The sequence below is a fragment of the Lutra lutra genome, chromosome 15, assembly GCF_902655055.1.
Source record: "Lutra lutra chromosome 15, mLutLut1.2, whole genome shotgun sequence".
Classification (NCBI taxonomy): Eukaryota; Metazoa; Chordata; class Mammalia; order Carnivora; family Mustelidae; genus Lutra; species Lutra lutra.
Window position 1 is genome coordinate 21,099,222 of NC_062292.1, and position 20,020 is coordinate 21,119,241.

Genomic DNA, 20,020 nt, shown 5'->3' on the forward strand with positions numbered 1-20,020 from the left:
TCTTCCTCTGCCCCTACTCCTGCTCTCTGTCACTCTCTCTTAAATAATCTTTTTTTTTTTTTTAAAGAACCTCAGTGCTGAAATGTATATGGTTAATTGGCAGATGTCATTCATGTTTCTCTAGTTACATTTCTATTACACACCTCCTTACAGGTTTTTCAGAATGCCTCTGCAATTGTAGGTATATATGATTATGGAAGCCGGGCCTGCAAAAAAACCAAGCCGCTGTCGGTGTGGGCTCTGTCAATGTACTTTGAGAACATGTATGTGTGTATATAATTGCTTGCTCCTTCCCTTCCATGGAGCCCTTTGGAGACAGAGTTCAGGTACAATAGGATCTTCAGTGTTTGCTGATAGATCAAGGCCAAGGAATTCAGTTTATAGTGTATAGTGTGTGAAACCTCAGGATGGTAGGAGCACAACTGCCCGAGAGAAGAAAATATTATATAATTTGAAATAGTTTTGACATGTTGGATTTATATTTATGTCATTTTTCATTGGTTTTTTTAAAAAGCCAGATCACTCAAACCATTTCAATATATTGAAAATGTGTATAGTTAAAAAAATAATAATTTCTTTCCTGAAGGAAAGCTATATCCACAATAGTAGCCTTTCAGTTTTTGGTTTTGTGTCAAGTTTGACACTATCAACAAGTTCTATGCAAGTGAAAATGCAGACAGAACTTTACTCCCAGCTGTTTATCCCTAAAGAGAAGTCTCTTTTGGACAGGGCAACTAGGTGTTAGCTCTTAGCTTCCTCTTTAGGGCTGTGTGCCGCTCTGTGAGATCCTGGAGCTAGCCCCTAGCTGAGCCGCAGCGACAGTGGGGAGCATCAGAAACCCGAGCCACGAGCCACGCAGGTACATATCCTGAGCCCAAGGGAGGAGGATCTCTGAAGGACATCATTGTGCTTCTAATTAATTCATTGGTTAATGATTCAGTTTTACATTTCAAATTTGCATTTATACTAGTCAAGCAAAGAATCCTCGAGAAACACTAACTTTAGGGCTCCTCACCTCTTTGCCTGTGTTGTTGTCATTGGGTCCTGACTGGTATGTCCACTTCTGTTTTCAGGGAACTTGAACAGTGATTAGAATCACCAGATAAAATACAGAAGATCCTGTTAAATGTGAATTCCAGAGAAGCAAAACGATTTTTTTTTTGTAACTGTTGTGTCCCAAAAGATGTAGTATATTTTGTCCCCAGATATTGTATGGGATCACTATAAGGTATGATGGCATTACTTTTAACAATTTTTAAAAAAGATTTTATTTATTTATTTGACAGACAGAGAGCACAAGTAGGCAGAGAAGCAGGCAGAGAGAGAGGAAGAAGCAGGCTCCTTGCTGAGCAGAGAGCCCGACGTGGGGCTTGATCCTAGGACCCTGAGCCTTCTATGACCTGAGCTGAAGGCAGGGACTTAAACCCACTGAGCCACCCAGGCGCCCCTTAACAATTTTTTTTAATCTATCAGTGCTGACCAGTTCCAAATCTCAGTGTCTAGTCTTATCATGTGCTCTTAACTAAGTATCTCCACTGTGATGGCTTGCAGGTAGTATGTTGAAATCTAAGCTCATTATCTTCCCTACCCATAATCTCAATTTCAGCTGTCCATCTAGTTGCTGAACTGTCCTGGACCATTCATTTGCCCCTGGAACCCTTTAGGTAGGTCTGCAAGAGCTTTCACAAGCCTCTTTGTTTCTCTCTCTCTAGGTGACCAGTGATACGTTTAAAAGATTCCAGCATATTCCCTCTACTGTTTTCCCTCTTTTTATGTCTTTCCTGCTAATGAAGTGACTTTCAAACTTTGGACAATGACAAACACACACACATATACGCATGAATGTATGTATACACAGAATCAAAAGTTCCCTGCCACTATCCTTACCCTTAAAACCTGAGGGGCATTATGATGTTTTCTATTCTGTTTCATTTTTAAAAAATTGCAATTTGGTCATCTCCTGAATTGATGAGTCATGACCTGTGGTTTAAAAAACAACTACTGATTCCATTTTGCAAATAACAATCTGACAGTTGTTATAAAACATTGAACAGATTGTGTCACTCCCTTGCTTAAAATCTTTCAATAATTAGCCTTAAGAGAAAGTAGAAGATGCTCACTGTGGCATTAAAAGCCTCCAGCTTGCTCTTTTCTCTCATCAGCTGGTCCTCTTGTCAGAAGAGAGCGCCTCCCATTTCCCTAGTGCTAACTCCCCACAGTAAACCAATTCTTCAGGCTCAAATGCCATTTGTTCAGGAGGACTTCACTGACTTTTTACCTAGGTGCATCCCTTTACTAGATGGTCTTCCATACTTAACACTTTCATAGCAGAACCAACATTTAAAAATATTGGTTAGTCTCTCAGCTGTTCAAAATCCTTCAAAGACTCTTCATTTCATTCAGACTAAAATCCAAAGTCCTTGGAGTGGCTTATGCTATCCAATATGATCTCTCTTCCCATGTCCCTGGACTTCTATGACCTTCTGCTACCCATTCTCCTTATTTATCCTGCTCCAGACATACTGGCTTCATTATTATTCCTCCAGGTTGGCCAGGTACCCTCCTGCCCTAGCACCTTTGCATTTGCTGTTCCCTCTACTTGGAACATCTCCTATGCTGCAATATTTACTTGACATGCTTTCATTTCTCAAATGATACATTGTCAATGAGGCCTTCTGCGGTCACCTTATTTAAAATGGCATCTCCTATTCTGTCATTCTCTATTTCTTCTCTGTTTTATATTAATTTATTTTACTTATTCATGTTGCTTATTATACGTCTCTCTCCACTAGCATGTAAATTTTTAGATGATAGGGATTTTTGTTCACTGCTAAAATCCCAGCCCTTAGTCTAGTGTTTAGTCTGTAGTAGGTGCTCAACAAATTTATTTGTGGAATAAATGAATGAGTCGATAGATACCTCTTATATATCCACTTTCAAATTGTTTTTTTCTTTAAATCTCTTAAAAAATTTTTTTTTGTTTCATTTTGTTTTTAAGATTTTAATTATTTGACAGAGATAGATAGAATACGGGTGGGGGGGAGCAGCAGAGGCAGAGGGAGAAGCAGGTTCCCTGCTGAACAAGGAGCCACATGTGGGACTCGATCTCAGGACCCTTGGATCATGATCTGAGCCAACCGCAGACACTGAGCCACTCAGGTGTCCTGTTAAATTGTTGTTTTCTTAGAGGAGAAGATACCGGTTCTATTTACCAGTGTACCCACCTTATTGGCTGGCACATGGCAGAGTCTCAAAAAATGGTTTCCTGAATTAAATTCATTATTTATTTATTTATTTATTTATTTATTTAAATTAATGATTTTTTTGGAAAAGATTTTATTTATTTATTTGACAGAGAGATCACAAGTAGGCAGAGAGGCAGGCAGAGAGAGAGAGGGAAGCAGGCTCCCTGCTGAGCAGAGAGCCTAATGCAGGGCTTGATCCCAAGACCCTGGGATCATGACCTGAGCTGAAGGCAGAGGCTTAACCCACTGAACCACCCAGGTGTCCCTAAATTCATTATTTAAATTGGGTTTGATAACAGTGGAGAGAAAATAAGGTGTGCCACTTTAAGAAAAGTTACATTTGTATTCATAATGTTCCTAACGGGGTCATTACTGCTTTGTACACAATCCTTAAAAGAGGAACTCTTAGTACAACGTATTTTCTTCTTTGCTGGAACAAATGTTAGCCTCATACTGTTTGCAAACACTAAAATACTGGACGAGCATTTTATGTGGGAACATGGTGGTAAAAGAAGTTTGCTGGCTTCAAAGTAGTGGCACCTGCCGTCACAACCAAATGGAGTGTAGGTCCATAGTTCTTTGCTCAAAACCTTTAGGACAGGCTGGTTTCAGGATTCGTTTCCCACCCCCAACCCCTCCCTCCTCACCCCCCCACAGGTTTCAGAAGGTAGAATGTACTCATTCATTACATACACACCAGGCTTTGGGGCAGGGCCCCACATTCCACCATGTCAACACACCTGCAGAGAAAAGTACAGTTGACTCTAGAACAACATGGGTTTGAACTACATGGGTCCATGTATATGTAGATTTTTTTTGATAATTACAGTCCAGTACCATAAATGTATTTTCTCTACCTTATGATTTTTCTTAATAACATTTTCTTTTCTTCAGTTTGATTAATTGTAAAAATATAGTATATAATGCATGTGACATACAAAATGTGTTAATGACTATTTATGTTATTGGAAAGGCTAAATCAACAGTAGGCTATTAGTAGTTAAATTTGGGGGTGGGGGGGGTCAAAAGTTTACATGGAGTTTTCACTGTGCAGGGATTGGCATTCCTAACCCTCATTGGTCAAGGTCAGCTACAGGCCTAGTCACACTTGGTAGGGTAAAGACAACAAATCTACATCCATTCCATTCGAGTTATTCCACAGAAGTGAGCTTTGATGCCAAAAGCATGGAAAAAACTTGGTTTTCAGAACTTTCAAGTTGTTCTTCTGGCTTAGGGGTATTATTTGTTGTTGCTGGTGGTAACACTGCACATGTCATGGCCAGAGGGCTGTTGGCCGCAGGAAAGGTTCTGTTCCTTCTCAGTTGCAAAGCCAGTGTTAGAACAAATGACACATGATTCTGATCAAATGACAATTCAGGGTCATCCAATAAACCAATTATCTAATAGTGAACAATTTCATCTATAATAATTCAAGCAAAAATACAGAGGAGGGAAAATATCCTTTTCTATTCAATGTTCCAGAACCATGACTAGAAGAATGTGGTCAAATCATTAGTTATGCAAAACCAAGATTTTGATCCGATTGCCTCTAGAGTTTGAAAACTTTAAGTTCTCAAAGGTCAGTGTTTAGGCTCTATAGCAGGGGTCAGCAAACTTCTTCCATATAGAGACAGATAGTAATATTTTACTTATCTTCTCTGTATGTGTGCATATTTTCAGTGCCTCCTCTGCTCCACCACTTCATTCTTTGCCCAGAGAAGACTGCTTGACCTTGAAGCCATCAACATGTTTGGATAAAACTGTCAGAAGAAAATCCTATTGGCATTTGTCATTTGGATTTATTAAGTGTTTTGTAGGAATTAGCCTTAATCACATAACCAGTCTTCTCACTCCGGTAGATAGACAATAACCAAATTTTTTCTGGCTCCTAGGAAAACAGCTTCTCAATGAAAAGCCATTCCTTGGAAGAGATTCACCTCCAGAAGGAGGTGGTCTGAATGAAGATTGTGCTGCCATTGAAGGGTTGGCTGATGTCATAAGCTGCCTTGTAAGTTCTAGATTTTTTTTTCCTAGGATACTGTTTGGGTATACCTTATTGGATCTATATCATCTAACTAAACAAAATTTTGATTTTTTGTTTATTTTAAGTTACCTGACAGCCTGGTATTATATCATCATCATCATCATCATCATCATCACTCCTAAGCACTTTATATCCATTCTTCTGGGTAGTCTCTCATCACAACCCCTGGGGATAAGTACTGTTAGGAAACCAAAACTTAGATCAAATGATTTGTCCACAGTCACCCAGGTAGTGTCAGGGTTGAGTTTCTAGTCTAGGTCTTGCAGAGTCAGCCCCTGTATTTCTGAGTATTATAGAGTATAATCTCATAAATATATATAATTTTTTGCCTGAGAAGAGGAAAGTCGTATTGGTTATGCCTTGATGTTTGTGCAGATGACCCCCCTACCAGGAGAAATATTTTAAAAAATTGTTTTTCCATATAGTATACTGGGTGCCATTCTTTTTGTCAGAAGGTTGGTGACATGGACATTTTCTTTTTTAGGGATATTGGCTCTTTTTAGCATAATCTTCTGGTAGGTGGTTGTTGCATTTTTCAAACATGGTTTTTGAAAAATTAGCTTGAATTTTGTCATAAAGATGCTATTCCCAAGGGAGTGTTAAAACCCTTGTGACATTTTTCCATTTAAGTAATTAAGACAGTTTTAGTAAGGTTTGAACCTTCCTTAACATGCATGAGAAACAGTAAAGAAATAAAAAATTGCTAATTTAACACCTAAGGTATGACTCACAGTCTTTTCTCAATTAACTTCTGGTGAAAGTCGTCACATTTCTTGTTCCTTATGTTTTCTGTATCTAGAGAAGCAATATCAGTACTGATCACTTTAAGCACATTGAAGTCTTTGGAGTCAGTATTTTATCATTAGTGCATGGGCTAAAGACTATTTTCCTCATTATTAGAATGAAGCCTGACTATACCTAGAAAAGCAATAAACATCCCTTTGGAGACTTTCTCCTAAGAGAGGAGGTAAGAGGCTGTATCATAAAGGTAATGCAGGAATAAATAACCTGTTGGAGAAAGTGATGAAAGAGAAAGAAAGAGCATCTATGCTCCTTTTGTATTTGACGCAAAATACAGGGAATTCCAGGTATTAAAACCAACACAGAGTATTTTCCATCCAAGTCTCCTTCTGCAGAGGCAACTATTTTAAGCTCTGGGGCTAATTTCTATTCTTGATGTATCAGTTCTGGGCAATACGTACTAACTAGCTCTAAAGAATGGAAAGAATTCTCATGGAAACTTCTATCTAAATTACCATCTTTTGCCTCCTGGTATTTTTTACCCCCATAATATGTTCCGTTCTACAGGTTGCCTTTAATGACTGGATAATATAGATGTTCTCTATTTTCTGACTGATGTGTAGATGTGTCTGTTGACTCGTAGCTATGAAAGTTGAGGAAATTAGCATACGTATCCACTGTTCTACTCTTTTCCTCCCACTTTTCCTTAGTTATGTTTTTATTTTTATATTGCCATAGTTTATAGCATTCATATTTATCACATGCTTCCTTGTCTTCTAGCAGCTTTATCAGGTCCTGGGTACTCTCAGGATAAAGTTCTCAATCATATTATTTACAAATTCTCTACCATAAATAAAATCCTTAACCACATGGCCCATCGTATCTCCCTAGCCTAATCTGCAGTTCAGGGTTCTCACTGTTTTTATTACACTATGACCTTTTATCTTGCCGGGACCTTGCATACTGATTAACTCTAACTCTGGAAATCCAACTGCTTTCCTTTCTGGCAAATTCTTCTCCTACTTCAAGACCCAGATCCACGTACCCTTGGACAGAAGCGTTCTGGACTCCCAGTTTCTTAGGTGTTCAACTCCATGGACTCCCGCCGTCCTCTTCCTACCTCCATAATAGCATTTACCTATAAACTATGATTTCAGGTTTATGTATCTGTGTCCTGTCCTTGCAGGTAAACATTAGATTGGGCATTTTATTTCTTCGTCCCTAGCATTCAGTGTCCTGTGTCCACCCTGAACGAGTGAATGGATAAATGGATTAAGAAAAAGTCTTAACAAATATCAAACAATACACTTGGGGTTTTCTTTTTTCCCTAAATCAGTTTTACTAAGCAAAATTTTCAGTGGTTCCTTCCTGGTCTTTTTTACATTTTTCGTTACTTTAAATACCTTATTTACCTCCTCAAGGTGGGAGTAATGGAAGGAGAAAATAATTTCTGCTGATTGCTGGTAAATACTCACCTTTGCTGCATTGAGCTCAAAAGCGAGGAAGAAAAAGAGAAACTTATACACCAAAACATCACTTTCTATCAGTATATACTATTTTAGAAATTCAAATGACAGAATAAAGAGAAGGTGAAATTATTCTGAAAGGATATTTATTTATTTTCCAAGCCACTAGTATTTTATTTATCTATTTATTTATTTGTATTTTTAAAAATTTTAATCCCAGTGTAGTTAATATACAGTTATATTAGTTTCAGGTGTAAAATGTGATTCAACAATTCTATACATTACTCGGTACTCATCTTGGTAAGTGTACTCTTTTTTTTTTTTTTAAGATTTTATTTATTTATTTGAGAGAGGGAGAGAGAGAGACAGAAGGAGCATGAGAAGGGGGAGGGTCAGAGGGAGAAGCAGACTCCCTGTAGAGCAGGGAGCCTGATGTGGGACTCGATTCTGGGACTCCAGGATCATGACCTGAGCTGAAGGCAGTTGCTTAACCAACTGAGCCATCCAGGCGCCCCTGGTAACCATCTCTTTGTTCTCAATAACTAAGAGTCTGTTTCGGGGTTTGTCTCTTTTTAAAAATTTGTTCATTCGCTTTATTTCTTAAATTCCACATATGAGTGAAATCATATGGTATTTGTCTTTCTTTGACTGGCTTATTTCACTTAGCATTATACCCTCTAGATCTGTCTATGTTGGAAATGGCAAGATCTCATCCTTTTTTATGGCTGGGGAAAAATATATCTATATCTGTATCTGTATCTATATGTATGTATGTATGTATGTATGTATCTGTCTATCTCTCTATATCTTCTTTATCCATTCATCTATCTATGGACACTTGGGCTGCTTCCATAATTTGGCTATTGTAAATAATGCTGCAATTAACATAGGGGTGCCTATATCCATTCAAATTAGTGTTTTTGCATTCTTTGGGTAAATATCCAGTAGTGGAATTACTGGAACATATGGTAATGCTATGTTTCATTTTTTGAGGAACCTCCATACTGTTTTTTTTACAATGGCTGCACCATTTTGCTTTCCCAACAGCAGTACAGGAGTGTTTCTTTTTCTCCACATCTTCACCAAAACATTTTGTTTCTTATATTTTTTTTATTTTAACAATTCTAACAGGTATGAGATGACATCTCAGCTTGATTTTGATTTGAATTTCCCTGATGATTAGTGATGTTGAGCATCTTTTCATCAGTCTGTTGGCCATCTGTATGCCTTCTTCGGAGAAATGTTTGTTCATGTTTTCTGCCCATTTTTAAATAGGATTATTTATTTTTTTGGTATAAGTCTTTATGTATTTTGGGTACTAACCCCTTAGTGGCACGTCGTTTGCAAATATCCTCTTCCATTTAGTAGATTATTTTGTTTTGATTTGTTGGTGGTTTCCTTTGCTGTGCAGAAGCTTTTTATTTTGATGTAGTTCTAATAGTTTATTTTTTGTGTGTGCTTTTGTTTTCCTTGCCTCAGGAGACATATCTAGAAAAATCTTGCTATGGCTGATGTCAGAGAAATTACTGCCTGTGTTCTCCTCTAGGATTTTCATGTTTTCAGGCCTCATGTGTAGGTCCTTAATGCGTTTTGAGTTTATTTTTATTTTTGAGTTTATAAGAAAGTGGTCCAGTTTCATTCTTTTGCATGTAGCTCTCCAGTTTTCCCAGCACCATTTGTTGAAGAGATTATCTTTTCCTCATTATATATTTATTCCTCCTTTGTTGAAGATTAATTGATCATTATAATCATGGTTTGTTTCTGGGCTCTGTTCTGTTCTGTTGATCTATGTTTCTATTACTGTGCTAGTACCACACTGTTTTGATTACTACAGCTTTGTAGTAGATCTCAAAATCTGGGATGATGATACCTCCAGTTATGTTCTTCTTTTTCAAGATTCCTCTGGGTATTTGGGGTCTTTTGTGATTTCATAAAAATTTTAGGATTATTTTTTCTAGTTCTGTGAAGAATGCTGTTCATGTTTTATTAGGGATTGTATTAAATCTGTAGATTGCTCTAGTTAGTATGGACATTTTAACTGTGTTCTTCTAAGCCATGAGCATGGAATGTCTCTCCATTTCTTTGTGTCTTCTTCAATTTCTTTCATCAGTGTTTTATAGTTTTCAGAGTATAGGTCTTTCACCTCCTCGGCTAAGTTTGTTCCCAGGTATTTTATTATTTTTGGTGCAACTGTAAATGGGATTGTTTTCTTAATTTCTCTTTCTGCTACTCCACTATTAGTTTATAGAAATGCAATGGATTTCTGTATATTGATTTTGTAACCTGTGACCTTACTGAATTCCTTTATCAGTTCTTGTAGTTTTTTGGTGGAATCTTTAGAGTTTTCTTTTCTTTCTTTAAAAAAAATTTTTTTAAAAGATTTTTATTTATTTATTTATTTATATGACAGAGAGAGATCATAAGCAGTCAGAGAGGCAGGCAGAGAGAGAGGAAGGGAAGCAGGCTCCCCGCTGAGCAGAGAGCCTGATGCGGGGCTCGATGCAGGGCTCGATGCGGGGCTCGATCCCAGGACCCTGAGATCATGACCTGAGTCGAAGGCAGAGGCTTTAACCCACTGAGCCACCCAGGCGCCCCTTTAAGGTTTTCTATATAGAGTATCATGTCATCTGCAAATAGTGAAAGTTTTGTCTGTCCTTTACCAATCTGGATGCTTTTTATTTCTTTTTCTTGTCTGTGGCTGTGGCTAGGACCTCCAGTATTATGTTAAATAAAAGTAGTGAGAGTGGATTTCCTTGTCTTCTTCTTAACCTTAAAGGAAAAGCTCTTAGTTTTTCACCATCAGGTATGACATAGCTGTGGGTTTTTCATATATTATATTGAGTTATGTTCCTTCTAAGTCTATTTGTTGAGGGTTTTTATCATGAATGGATGTTGCACTTTGTCAAATTCTTTTTCTGCACCTTAAACAGGTAGTTATTATCAAGTACTCTAAATGAGAATAATTTGTCTTTTATTTTTGCTTTTATTTATTTTATTTTTTTGGTCTACTGAGTCAATCTTTTTAAAAGTTACTAAGTATATATTTGAGAAGAAAACCAATTCCCAGAAGTAGTATTTATTTTAAGTGATTCCTTAGAAATCTACTTTGAGTAAACACAGCATGAAGCCTCAGGTTCAGTTGAACTGGCACAATTTCAGTTCTCTGTTGACTAAAATCAGCCCACATGTTGCTCCTCATACACTTATTAGATTTGTTATGCTCTTAACGCCTACTGATGTGAAACTGATTGAAGCTGTAGGTGGAAATTTGCTAATGAATTGAGCACCCAAATATAATTCTGTGTGTCCTGAGATAATATAATTAAGAAAAAAAAGTATTACAGGAACCACCTTTACAAGGACAAATAAGTGAAGTGGTGAAGACCTGGAGTCTCTCTGCCTGAATTAGAATCCTGGCTCTCTACTGCTTTCTACACGTGTAACTTTGGAAAAGTTATGCAACTTTTGAGCTCCTTTCCTTATCTGTCAAAGGGGAATACCAATGTAACAATACATAGAATGAGCTTAAACAGTGCCCAGCATTTCATAAACACCCAGCAACTACTAGCAATTATTATTTTCATAATAATACATAGAATACATAGAAGGAATAGCAAATGGTTATTTCCCACTGGTAATCCTCCCAGAGCATTAAATATGTAGGGTTTTTTTTTAAGATTTTTAAAAGATTTTATTTATTTATTTGACAGAGAGAAGGAGAGAGAGCACAAGCAGGGGGAGCAGCAGAGAGAGAGGGAGAAGCAGACTCCCCGCTGAGCAGGGAGCCCAATGTGGGGCTCAATTCCAGGACCCTGAGATTATGACCTGAGCCAAAGGCAGTGCTTCACTGACTGAGCTATTTAGGTGCCCCTAAATATGTAGTTTTTTAAAGAAATATTTATTTATTTATTTTAGAGGGAGAGAGAAAAAGCATGAGTGGGGGAGTCACGGGGGGGGGGGAGAGAGAGAGAGAATCTCTAGCAGACTACCCTCTGAGTATGGAGCCAGATGTGGGGCTAGATCTCACAACCTTGAGATCATGACCTGAGTCAAAATCAAGAGTCAGACACTTAACCGAATAAGCCACCCAGGCACCCCTAAATATGTAGTTTTAACCAAAAAAAGCAGTATTGCAAAAGGAATGTTAATGCTATGTTAGCAATGGCTTGGTTCAACAAAATCTAAAAGTATAGTTTACAAATAATTTTTCTAAGGAAATTTGCTTCAAAACCTGGTTTCTGTATTACTTCATGGTTTCTCAGTAGTAAGAAAGATACTGGAAGAAAATACAAGATGATATAGTTACTGAAGAATTCATGATCAAACGTACTCAGAATTCTCACATTGTCAGTGTGAATTCAATATTCATGACAAGCATTCTGGGTGAACACCCAAACTATGGGGCTGAGTTTCTCTTTAACTTCATATATATATGTATATTGTATTTTAGAAATTGCCCTTCTATGTATTCTATTTCTAGTCATTAAGAGGAAAGCTGTTGCTTAGCAACCAGTGGTTTCTGCTTGGCTGATGTGTAAAATGGAAAGTCGTGCAAATAAGAGGCAAATAATTCTGTCCATTAGGAGTGCTGAGTTACTGGTTTTAACAATTAAGTTAGCTCCCAACTTAGTTTGTGGCTCCTTGTATAGAAAATACATGAGATGGAAGCTGTATCATGATATTTACTAATTATTTTTAAAGAACACAGATTGATTCACAAGATGTAAATTAGTGTATAAAAAAGGAATAATTCAAGGATAAAAAAATTACCTGAGTTTTGAAGTATATGTTTAATGTTTCAAACATTAATGTTTACATCTTAAAACAAATGTTTTACATCTTAAAACAGAAAGGAAGAAAACTAAAATACATACTGAATACTCAAGTTGTAGCCAACAAAAAATATGTTTATACCCTTATAAAACTTTCAGCATGATTTTATATGTATTTCCTCTCTTTCTTTCTTTTCTTTTCTTTATTTATTTATTTGGGAGAGAGAGAGAGAAAGAGAGAGCAAACCAGAGAGAGAGAGAGCATGAGCAGAGGGGAGGGGCAGAGGGAAAAGCAGGCTCCCAATGAGCAAGGAACCCAATGTGGGGCTTGATCCCAGGGTCCTGGGATCATGACCTGAACTGAAGGCAGACACTTAACCAAGTAAGCCACCCAGGTGCCCCTTCTTCCTTCATTTAGGTTTTTTGCCTAGATTATTCACTAGGAAAAGAGAGCTCATGTCCTATGGTGGTAAGAGATTATATGGTGGCAAGATTCCCTTGTCTGCTGCTAACAAACACTGACTCTAGAGCTAAAGAATATTGACTGGAATGAAAGGTTTTGGTGGTGTTGATGGTGAGCTCAGGATTGATAGGATTATTGAGGAATAAGGCTTGGAAATGTCCTGGAATTTCAGGTACTTCAGAATACTTCTTGTGGTGATTGCTATTTCCTTCTGTCTTACTTAATATTTCAAAAGTCCAGGGGAGAGCACCTGCTGGCTAATTCCTTATATGCCTGCTCTTTGGCTGGGGTGAGTGGGGGACCAGGAAGGATCTGGTGTTTTCAACTTCCGTAAAGGTATGCAACTGGATTTATAGGACTGAACACTACTCAGGAGACTTCTCTTCCCCAAAAGTATATCTGGGTGCTGTTAGAAATGAGTGTTGGAGACGTATATATGGCTATAAACATATATATGGCTATAAACATGGAAAAATGTTGTGTAGGACTTACTTACAGTAAGTCTTCAGGGTCTACAGATCAACTCATCTATGACCTAATTGCTTATGTCTCCTGATGTTCCTTACCTCTGAAGTGATATAAAAATCATCAACTTTATATATTTACTAGGTACTATAAAATTATCATTGAGTTGGTGGTATCTAGGTCATTTTAGAGAGGTAATATGTAAGTTCAGTTAGAATTTATAAACAGTATTGTTTGTATATTTTTGTATACAATTTAAGTCATTAATTTTTATGATTTGAAACCTTATTTAACTTTATACTATTGCCAAATATCAAGGACATTGAAAAAATCTGTAGAATCACAGAAATTAAAACAAGAATTAATTAAATCAAGAATAAAATTAAACCAAAGTTATTGAGTGTAACTTTCTATGCAAGGTAGAAGCAAACCAAGAGGCAATATGCCAAATAATACCTTTGCATTATTGGATTTTTGATTCAAAGAAAAAGCTCCTTAGATGGTGAAAGAGTTGGCACATATTTCTCTGGTAAAATATTTTGGCTTTCACTTAGTTGGCTATTAACAATATTCCTTGTTCCTCCACCCAAAAAGGCCTCTATTACAATTTGATCTGTCAATTGGATTATTTCCATAATGACCATTGAAAATAAATAGTCGAGCTCCCCAAATTATCCCTATGTGTTAGGATACCAGGTCAGTTCCTAAAACAAAGGTCGAAATAATGGTCTCAAACAAAATAGAAATTTGTTTCTTTCTCACAAAATAAACAAGCTTGGGTAGACTAGGGCTGATTTGGCAGTTTTATGGTGCAAGGTACTAATGTTTTTCTATTTAGTTGCTCCATCATCTTCAACATGAAGTTTCCATCTTGTGGTCTAATATGGCTGCCTGTGCAACTGCCATATCTGCATTCCAACCAGTGGGAAAGGCAAAGGGGAGGGCACATAGCCATTTAGCTTACATATCATTGGCCAGAACCTAGTCACATGGCCATACCTAGCAGTGAAGAGCTGAGATACATAGCTCTTAGTTGGTGGGTAAGTTCTGTTCTTTTAGAACTTACTATAGGGTAGAGTGGAGGTTTTCTTCCATAGCATCTCATCACAAACTTATTACTATCTTATTGTGCTAAAACAGAAAATGTCTACTTATTAAAAAAAAATAACAATAACAACCTTTCTACTCAAAGAAATAAGCCCTAGAGGAAATTAAAGTAATATTATAAAATGATGAGTAAAATTCCTACAGTGTGTGTTACCTACACATAAACTGTTGTCTTTCAAACTATTAGGATAATACATATTGTACCAAAGAATTAATTAACCTATTGGCACCCCAGAGTTCTAATATCCTTAGAGAGCAAGTGATTAAGGATATCTTAGGTATAGTTCTGCCACTTTCAGACTCCTCATATTATTGGTATGTTCCTGAAATTCTATATAAAGGTTTCAAATGGTCCCTCAGAAAAAGACATAGTCTTATATCAAAACCCTTAAAAATATATACCCCCTATGATCCAGAAATTCTACTTTTAGGAGTTTATCCTAAGGAGAACATTGAGGATGCAGAAAAAGATTCATCTATAAGGATATTTACTGCAAAATGTTTTGTTGTTTAAAAAAAAAAAAAAAAGAGAATGACCTAGATGTACCCAAAAAAGAAAGCGTGTGCATAAATTGTTATGTCCATACAATAGAATAACATACCACCTTTAAAAATAATAGATGAGAAAAAAATGATAGATGAGAAAAAAATGATAGATGAGAAATATATTTATTGACATGGAAATTTGCTCACAACAAATTGTTAAATGAAATATATACAGAGTAGGAAACAGTATGTACAGTGCCATCCAAATTAAAGGTTTACATTTTTATAAAGAGTTATAAATTAAAAAGCTGTAAATATTCTTGAAGAAGGCTCACCAGAATACAAAAAAACCTGTTGTTTCTGGGTGGTGGTATGATAGGTCATTGTTGTTTTATTCTTTTTGCTTCTTTGTATTTTTGAAATTAGAAAAAAAAATTTGTGTAATCAGTTTTTTTTTTTTTAACATAGGAAGAAATTAAAAACTGTGTTCTCTTAACTCTCAGCCAGACTCAGATCGGTGTAGGAAGACAAACATTCTCCCAGCCTGATCTCTAGGGAAGCTCTTCTTCTGGAAACAGTCCTCCCCAAAGCGTCTTTGGCAGTTTGGTCACCAGGAGCAGTCACATCTCCCACAGACAGAGCAAGATTGTAGATGGTCTTAAAGTTCAAGAGCATGAGTTTTATTCTCTAAGTAAATAGACACACTGAAAGTTTTAAAGCAATGATACAGAGTAAGGATATATTTCTTCCTTCTGTCTCAAGATTTTCCATGTTGTAGGTACTTAGGAAACCATTGTTGAATGAATGAAGGAGTGATCAGATGGGTGAGATAGTGAGGAGAAGAGAGACCATTTTGATGTCCTAGAGTAGAAGGTCAGTGGAAGTACATTAACAAAGACTGTATGGAAGAGAGTTGATGTGTTAGACAACTCTGGATTTGGTGTTTAGAGACCGGAAATAAATGACCAAGAGAAACTAGAATTCAGAAGGATTAGCTTTTACTTCTGAAAGGTAATGTTACTTGGTTGGCTTTGACTATGGAGACATGGAGCATGGAGTTGGAAATGAGAGTTTGGAAATCCAGTAAGAGGACTGAGATCTTTATGGAGAATTCAGAATTATGCCACAGGCAGGCTGGTTGAAATTTGAGAGTGGATGCTTAGAGAGAGGGATCTGGGGGATTAAGCTGACCTGCATTTGTGGGGGAAGAATATAAAGGGGGAGCTGGTGAAGCAAATAGGGACACTGGCTAGTAAAAAGGACCCTTTTCCTTCCTCCATGCCTGAGATGGCTATGCTCAGGTGCTTCTACAGCATGTTGTATGCCCTCTATCACCAAATTCTCCCATAGGGAGAAATATATTCTTATTTCCCCCCTTAAAATACTAAGGGGGAAAATTTCAAATGTGTCAAAAAAATTGACATTAAGATCATGAACTCAGTGTACCAATTGCCCAGTATATCAGAGTTCAATAAATAAAGCAGAACCACCCAGATGTGTGTATGCGTGCGTGCGTGTGTGTGTGTGTGTGTGTGTGTGGTGTGTGTGTCTAAAAATAGGTTTCCCTAGCTATCCAAAAGTAGAGCATTCCTCTGAAACCATTCACAAGCCAAAATGGTGTAAAGCAAAAAAGCAATTACCATTCATTTATATGGAAAATTTTTTGAGTGTTCCCAGACCTAAAAAAGTAACCCCTCTCAGGTTTTTCTAATACATTTAGCCACATCTTGCCAAAGGATGCCCAAAATAAATCAAGATAAATCACAGATGCTCACAGACACAGTTCCAAGCTATGGCAGCTTGATGAGATGCTGAGTGTCGTCCCCAGGGAAGGAACTTTCAGAAGTAGGGATACCTGTATACATTATATGTGTGTGATGCTTGTACGATCTTGCCACGGTGGGACTGGTTCCATAGTGTCTGTAAGGCTGTTGTCCTTGTCCTTGCCTCTCCTGCTGGGATTTGAAGTGCTGGGCCAGGCAATCAGGAAGGGAAGCTGGGTACAAAGTGGGGGAGAGCAAGAATAAGCCGGAGCTGGGAACTTGGAGGACAAACTGAAACTCGTCTTGCGTCGGACCTTAGTAGCGTGGGTGTCCTGCTGAACTCGGGTCCCTTCATCAAAGAGCTAGAGGCACACACCTTGCCCTGGAGTTGGAGAAACTGAAGAGAGTTCGAAGAATAGGTGGAACAGATGTAGGCTGTCCACAGTCTCATCAAGCTGGTGAATGAGCAGATAATGTATGGCTATAAAAGTAGCTGCAGCTTTACTTCCATCCCCCCCAATTCCACTCAAGAATGGCTCCAGTGGACCACCCTAACCAGAAACATAGAGGGAAGAGAGCTCTGGGAAGTGAGATTCAGGGTAGCCAAGCTGACACATGGCGAAGCCACCACACCTCATTGCAACAATTATCATCCCACGGTGAGCTCTGTTTCATCAGCTCCTCCACCCTCTTCCTGTCACCCATCCATCTGGGGGGAAGAAAATCCTAGGCATCATACCATTTTATCTTCAAATCATGTTGTACTTCAAAAGTTGAGATTTTTCTGCATCTAAACCACAAGGCTTTTTGTTCGTTTGTTTAAGATTTTATTTATTTTTTAGAGAGAGAGCACAATCAGGACGAAGGGCAAAAGGAGAAGCAGACTCCCTGCTGAGCAGGGAGCGCGATGCGGAACTTGATCTCTGGACTCTGGGATCAGGGCCCGAGCTGAAGGCAGATGCTTAACTGACTGAGCCACCCAGGTTGCCCTAAACCAAGAGCTTTCTGAGAGAAGGATCGTTGTCTTACATAACTTGCACCTCACAGGTATAGGTATCATAAATACTTGTTGACTGAGTGATGAATGCCTTTCATGTGAAAGAGTAAAAGTCTAGCGAGAACAAGTTTGATGTTGTAAGGCAGGCTTTGCCCTGAGGAATTGGATTCAAGCGTTGCTACCTCCATAAAGTTGTCAGTCCTTTCTCTCCAGTGCCTCTAAGTCGAAATACCCACTCCTTTGTGCCCCATGGTGAGCATTGTTCATACTTCTACACAGTACTCATATACTTTATTTTTAATTTGTTTACGTATCTTCCCCTTCTATTAGATCTAAGCATCTCGAAAGAGAGAATCAGACTCCTGGACCTCTCTGGCTTTTCTCTTTTAAAATGATCAGATGTAAAACTGACAATATTGGCCTCCCTCACCAGGATTCCTGTGAAATTTTTTTGTGAAGGGAAAGAGTTGGACTTTTCTGTTTTTATTTTTCTACTGCCTTGGAATCATGACAATTACTTATATATAATTTTCCATTATACCTTAACACGTTCAAGGTCAGTGCATGATGTAATATACATAGGGAGTTAGAGACTCTCATCAGGACAATGGAGGTGCTGCTTTTCTCACAAGAATTGTGAAAGGAGGGGCGCCTGGGTGGCTCAGTGGGTTAAAGCCTCTGCCTTCGGCTCAGGTCATGATTCCAGGGTTCTGGGATCGAGCCCCGAATCAGGCTCTCTGCTCGGCAGGGAGCCTGCTTCCCTTCCCCTCTCTCTCTTCCTGCCTCTCTGCCTACTTGTGATCTCTGTCTGTTAAATAAATAAATAAATAAAATCTTTGGGGAAAAAAAAAAAAAGAATTGTGAAAGGATTATGAGTCCTACTTTTCACAGTAGCCAGGACTCTGGACTACAAGTGACAGAATCTAACTTGAACCAGAGTAGACAAAATGGTGACCATATTAGCTCATATAATGAAACTGCCAGGAAGCAGGAACCACAGAGCCTGGGAATTTGATGGCATAAGGACTCACATCTGCCTTTTATTCATCCTTATATCCCTTTGTATGCCAACCTCATTCTCTCAAGCCTGTTTTCCTCACAGGGCTGACGTATCCCTGACTTCTCTACCTAAGAGGAAAATCCTCATTTCTTTAGACCTTAGTTAAAAAATTCTGAGAAAGGTGCTCACGTCTGTGGGAAAGGTAGGGAAGAAGTATGGGTTATATGAGAGGGTACTGTGATTAGCAGTCATCATCAGAACCACATAGTTGGGGTGAGGTTGGAGCATTTCCCCCAAAGAAGTGTAGTGCAGGGTCCCCAAAGCAAAAGACAGTGGCTGCACCTGTGCACCTTTTCACTACAACGAAATTGGAGCAGATATGAAGTGCTAAACAGCAAGAAAATTCTGTTGCTAATTTTACAGACATTTATCACTGTGCTAGGTGTCACAAAATAAAGTGAACAGAAATAGACTTTATCCTTAAAAAGTTTATAATACATGGAGGGATTAAAAAATGCATATGTAATCATGATTCAAAGGAGAATACCGTTAATCAGCAAAAGCACATGAAGTGCTACAGAAAGTGTTGTGCAGAGGGAGAGACCCTATTGATTTGAACAAGGTCTTTTGTTTGGACTTCATGGAGCATCAGGGTTGATAAGCATAGTTGGAACTTTGGACAGGTGATGAGCAGATACTTCATCTGGCTGAAGCTACATGTGGAAGTCTCCTTCTTGGGGGAGGTGTGCAGAGACCTGTAGGGAATCCAGCTGCAAGCTGAAGAATGATTTAAAGTCATACATACTAGGGTGGCCCTTGACTTCTGACCTAAGGAATGTGTGCTAATAAATCCTATGCTCTCTCTCACTGAAACCAATGGGAATACCAAATGAGTCTGTGGAGGGAAAAAATGTGATCTCTGGATATGTCTTCCTGCAGAGCTCTCATAGTGAGAAGAAAGCATGGCAGTAAATAAAGGAGAAACAGGTGTCAGCCGTGCTGTTATTGTCAGCACGTCTGATGTTAGAATATGTACAAAAGGCCTACAAAAAGTGGATGACCTATAGCTTGAGGTGGGAAAATAAAACAGGATAATTTTTAAAGCACTGGATGACATAAGCTAGTGGTTCTCAGAATTTGCAAATAATTCAAAATCTTGGGCCCCATCCCCCACTTACTGAACAGAAACTTTGGGAGTGGGTTTCAGCAATAGGTGTTTTAATAAGCCTTCCAGATGATTCTGATAAGTGCTGAAGTTTGAGAACTTCTGCGTAGTAGGCTGAAAATAAAACCCCAAAAGATCCATGTTCTAATCCCTGGGACCTGTAAACTTTACCTTATTTGGAAAAAGGGTCTTTGGAGATGAGATTTCCCTGGATTATCTGGGGAGACCCTAAATGCCCTCACAAGTGTCCTCATAAGAGAAAGACAGGTAGATTATACAGAAGAGGAAGAGGCCCTGTGCCCAGGA

At 38.2% G+C, this 20,020-nt stretch overlaps 1 protein-coding gene across 1 annotated transcript in view; it reads left to right on the plus strand.

Moving 5' to 3' along the window:
• Window positions 1-20,020, plus strand: part of LOC125085558 (serine/arginine repetitive matrix protein 1-like) — a 48,171-nt gene that overhangs the window by 17,792 nt on the left and 10,359 nt on the right. The window contains exon 2 of the mRNA XM_047704041.1: window positions 5,138-5,253. Coding sequence (XP_047559997.1) covers window positions 5,138-5,253 — 116 coding nt within the window. The remainder of the gene's footprint in view (window positions 1-5,137; window positions 5,254-20,020) is intronic.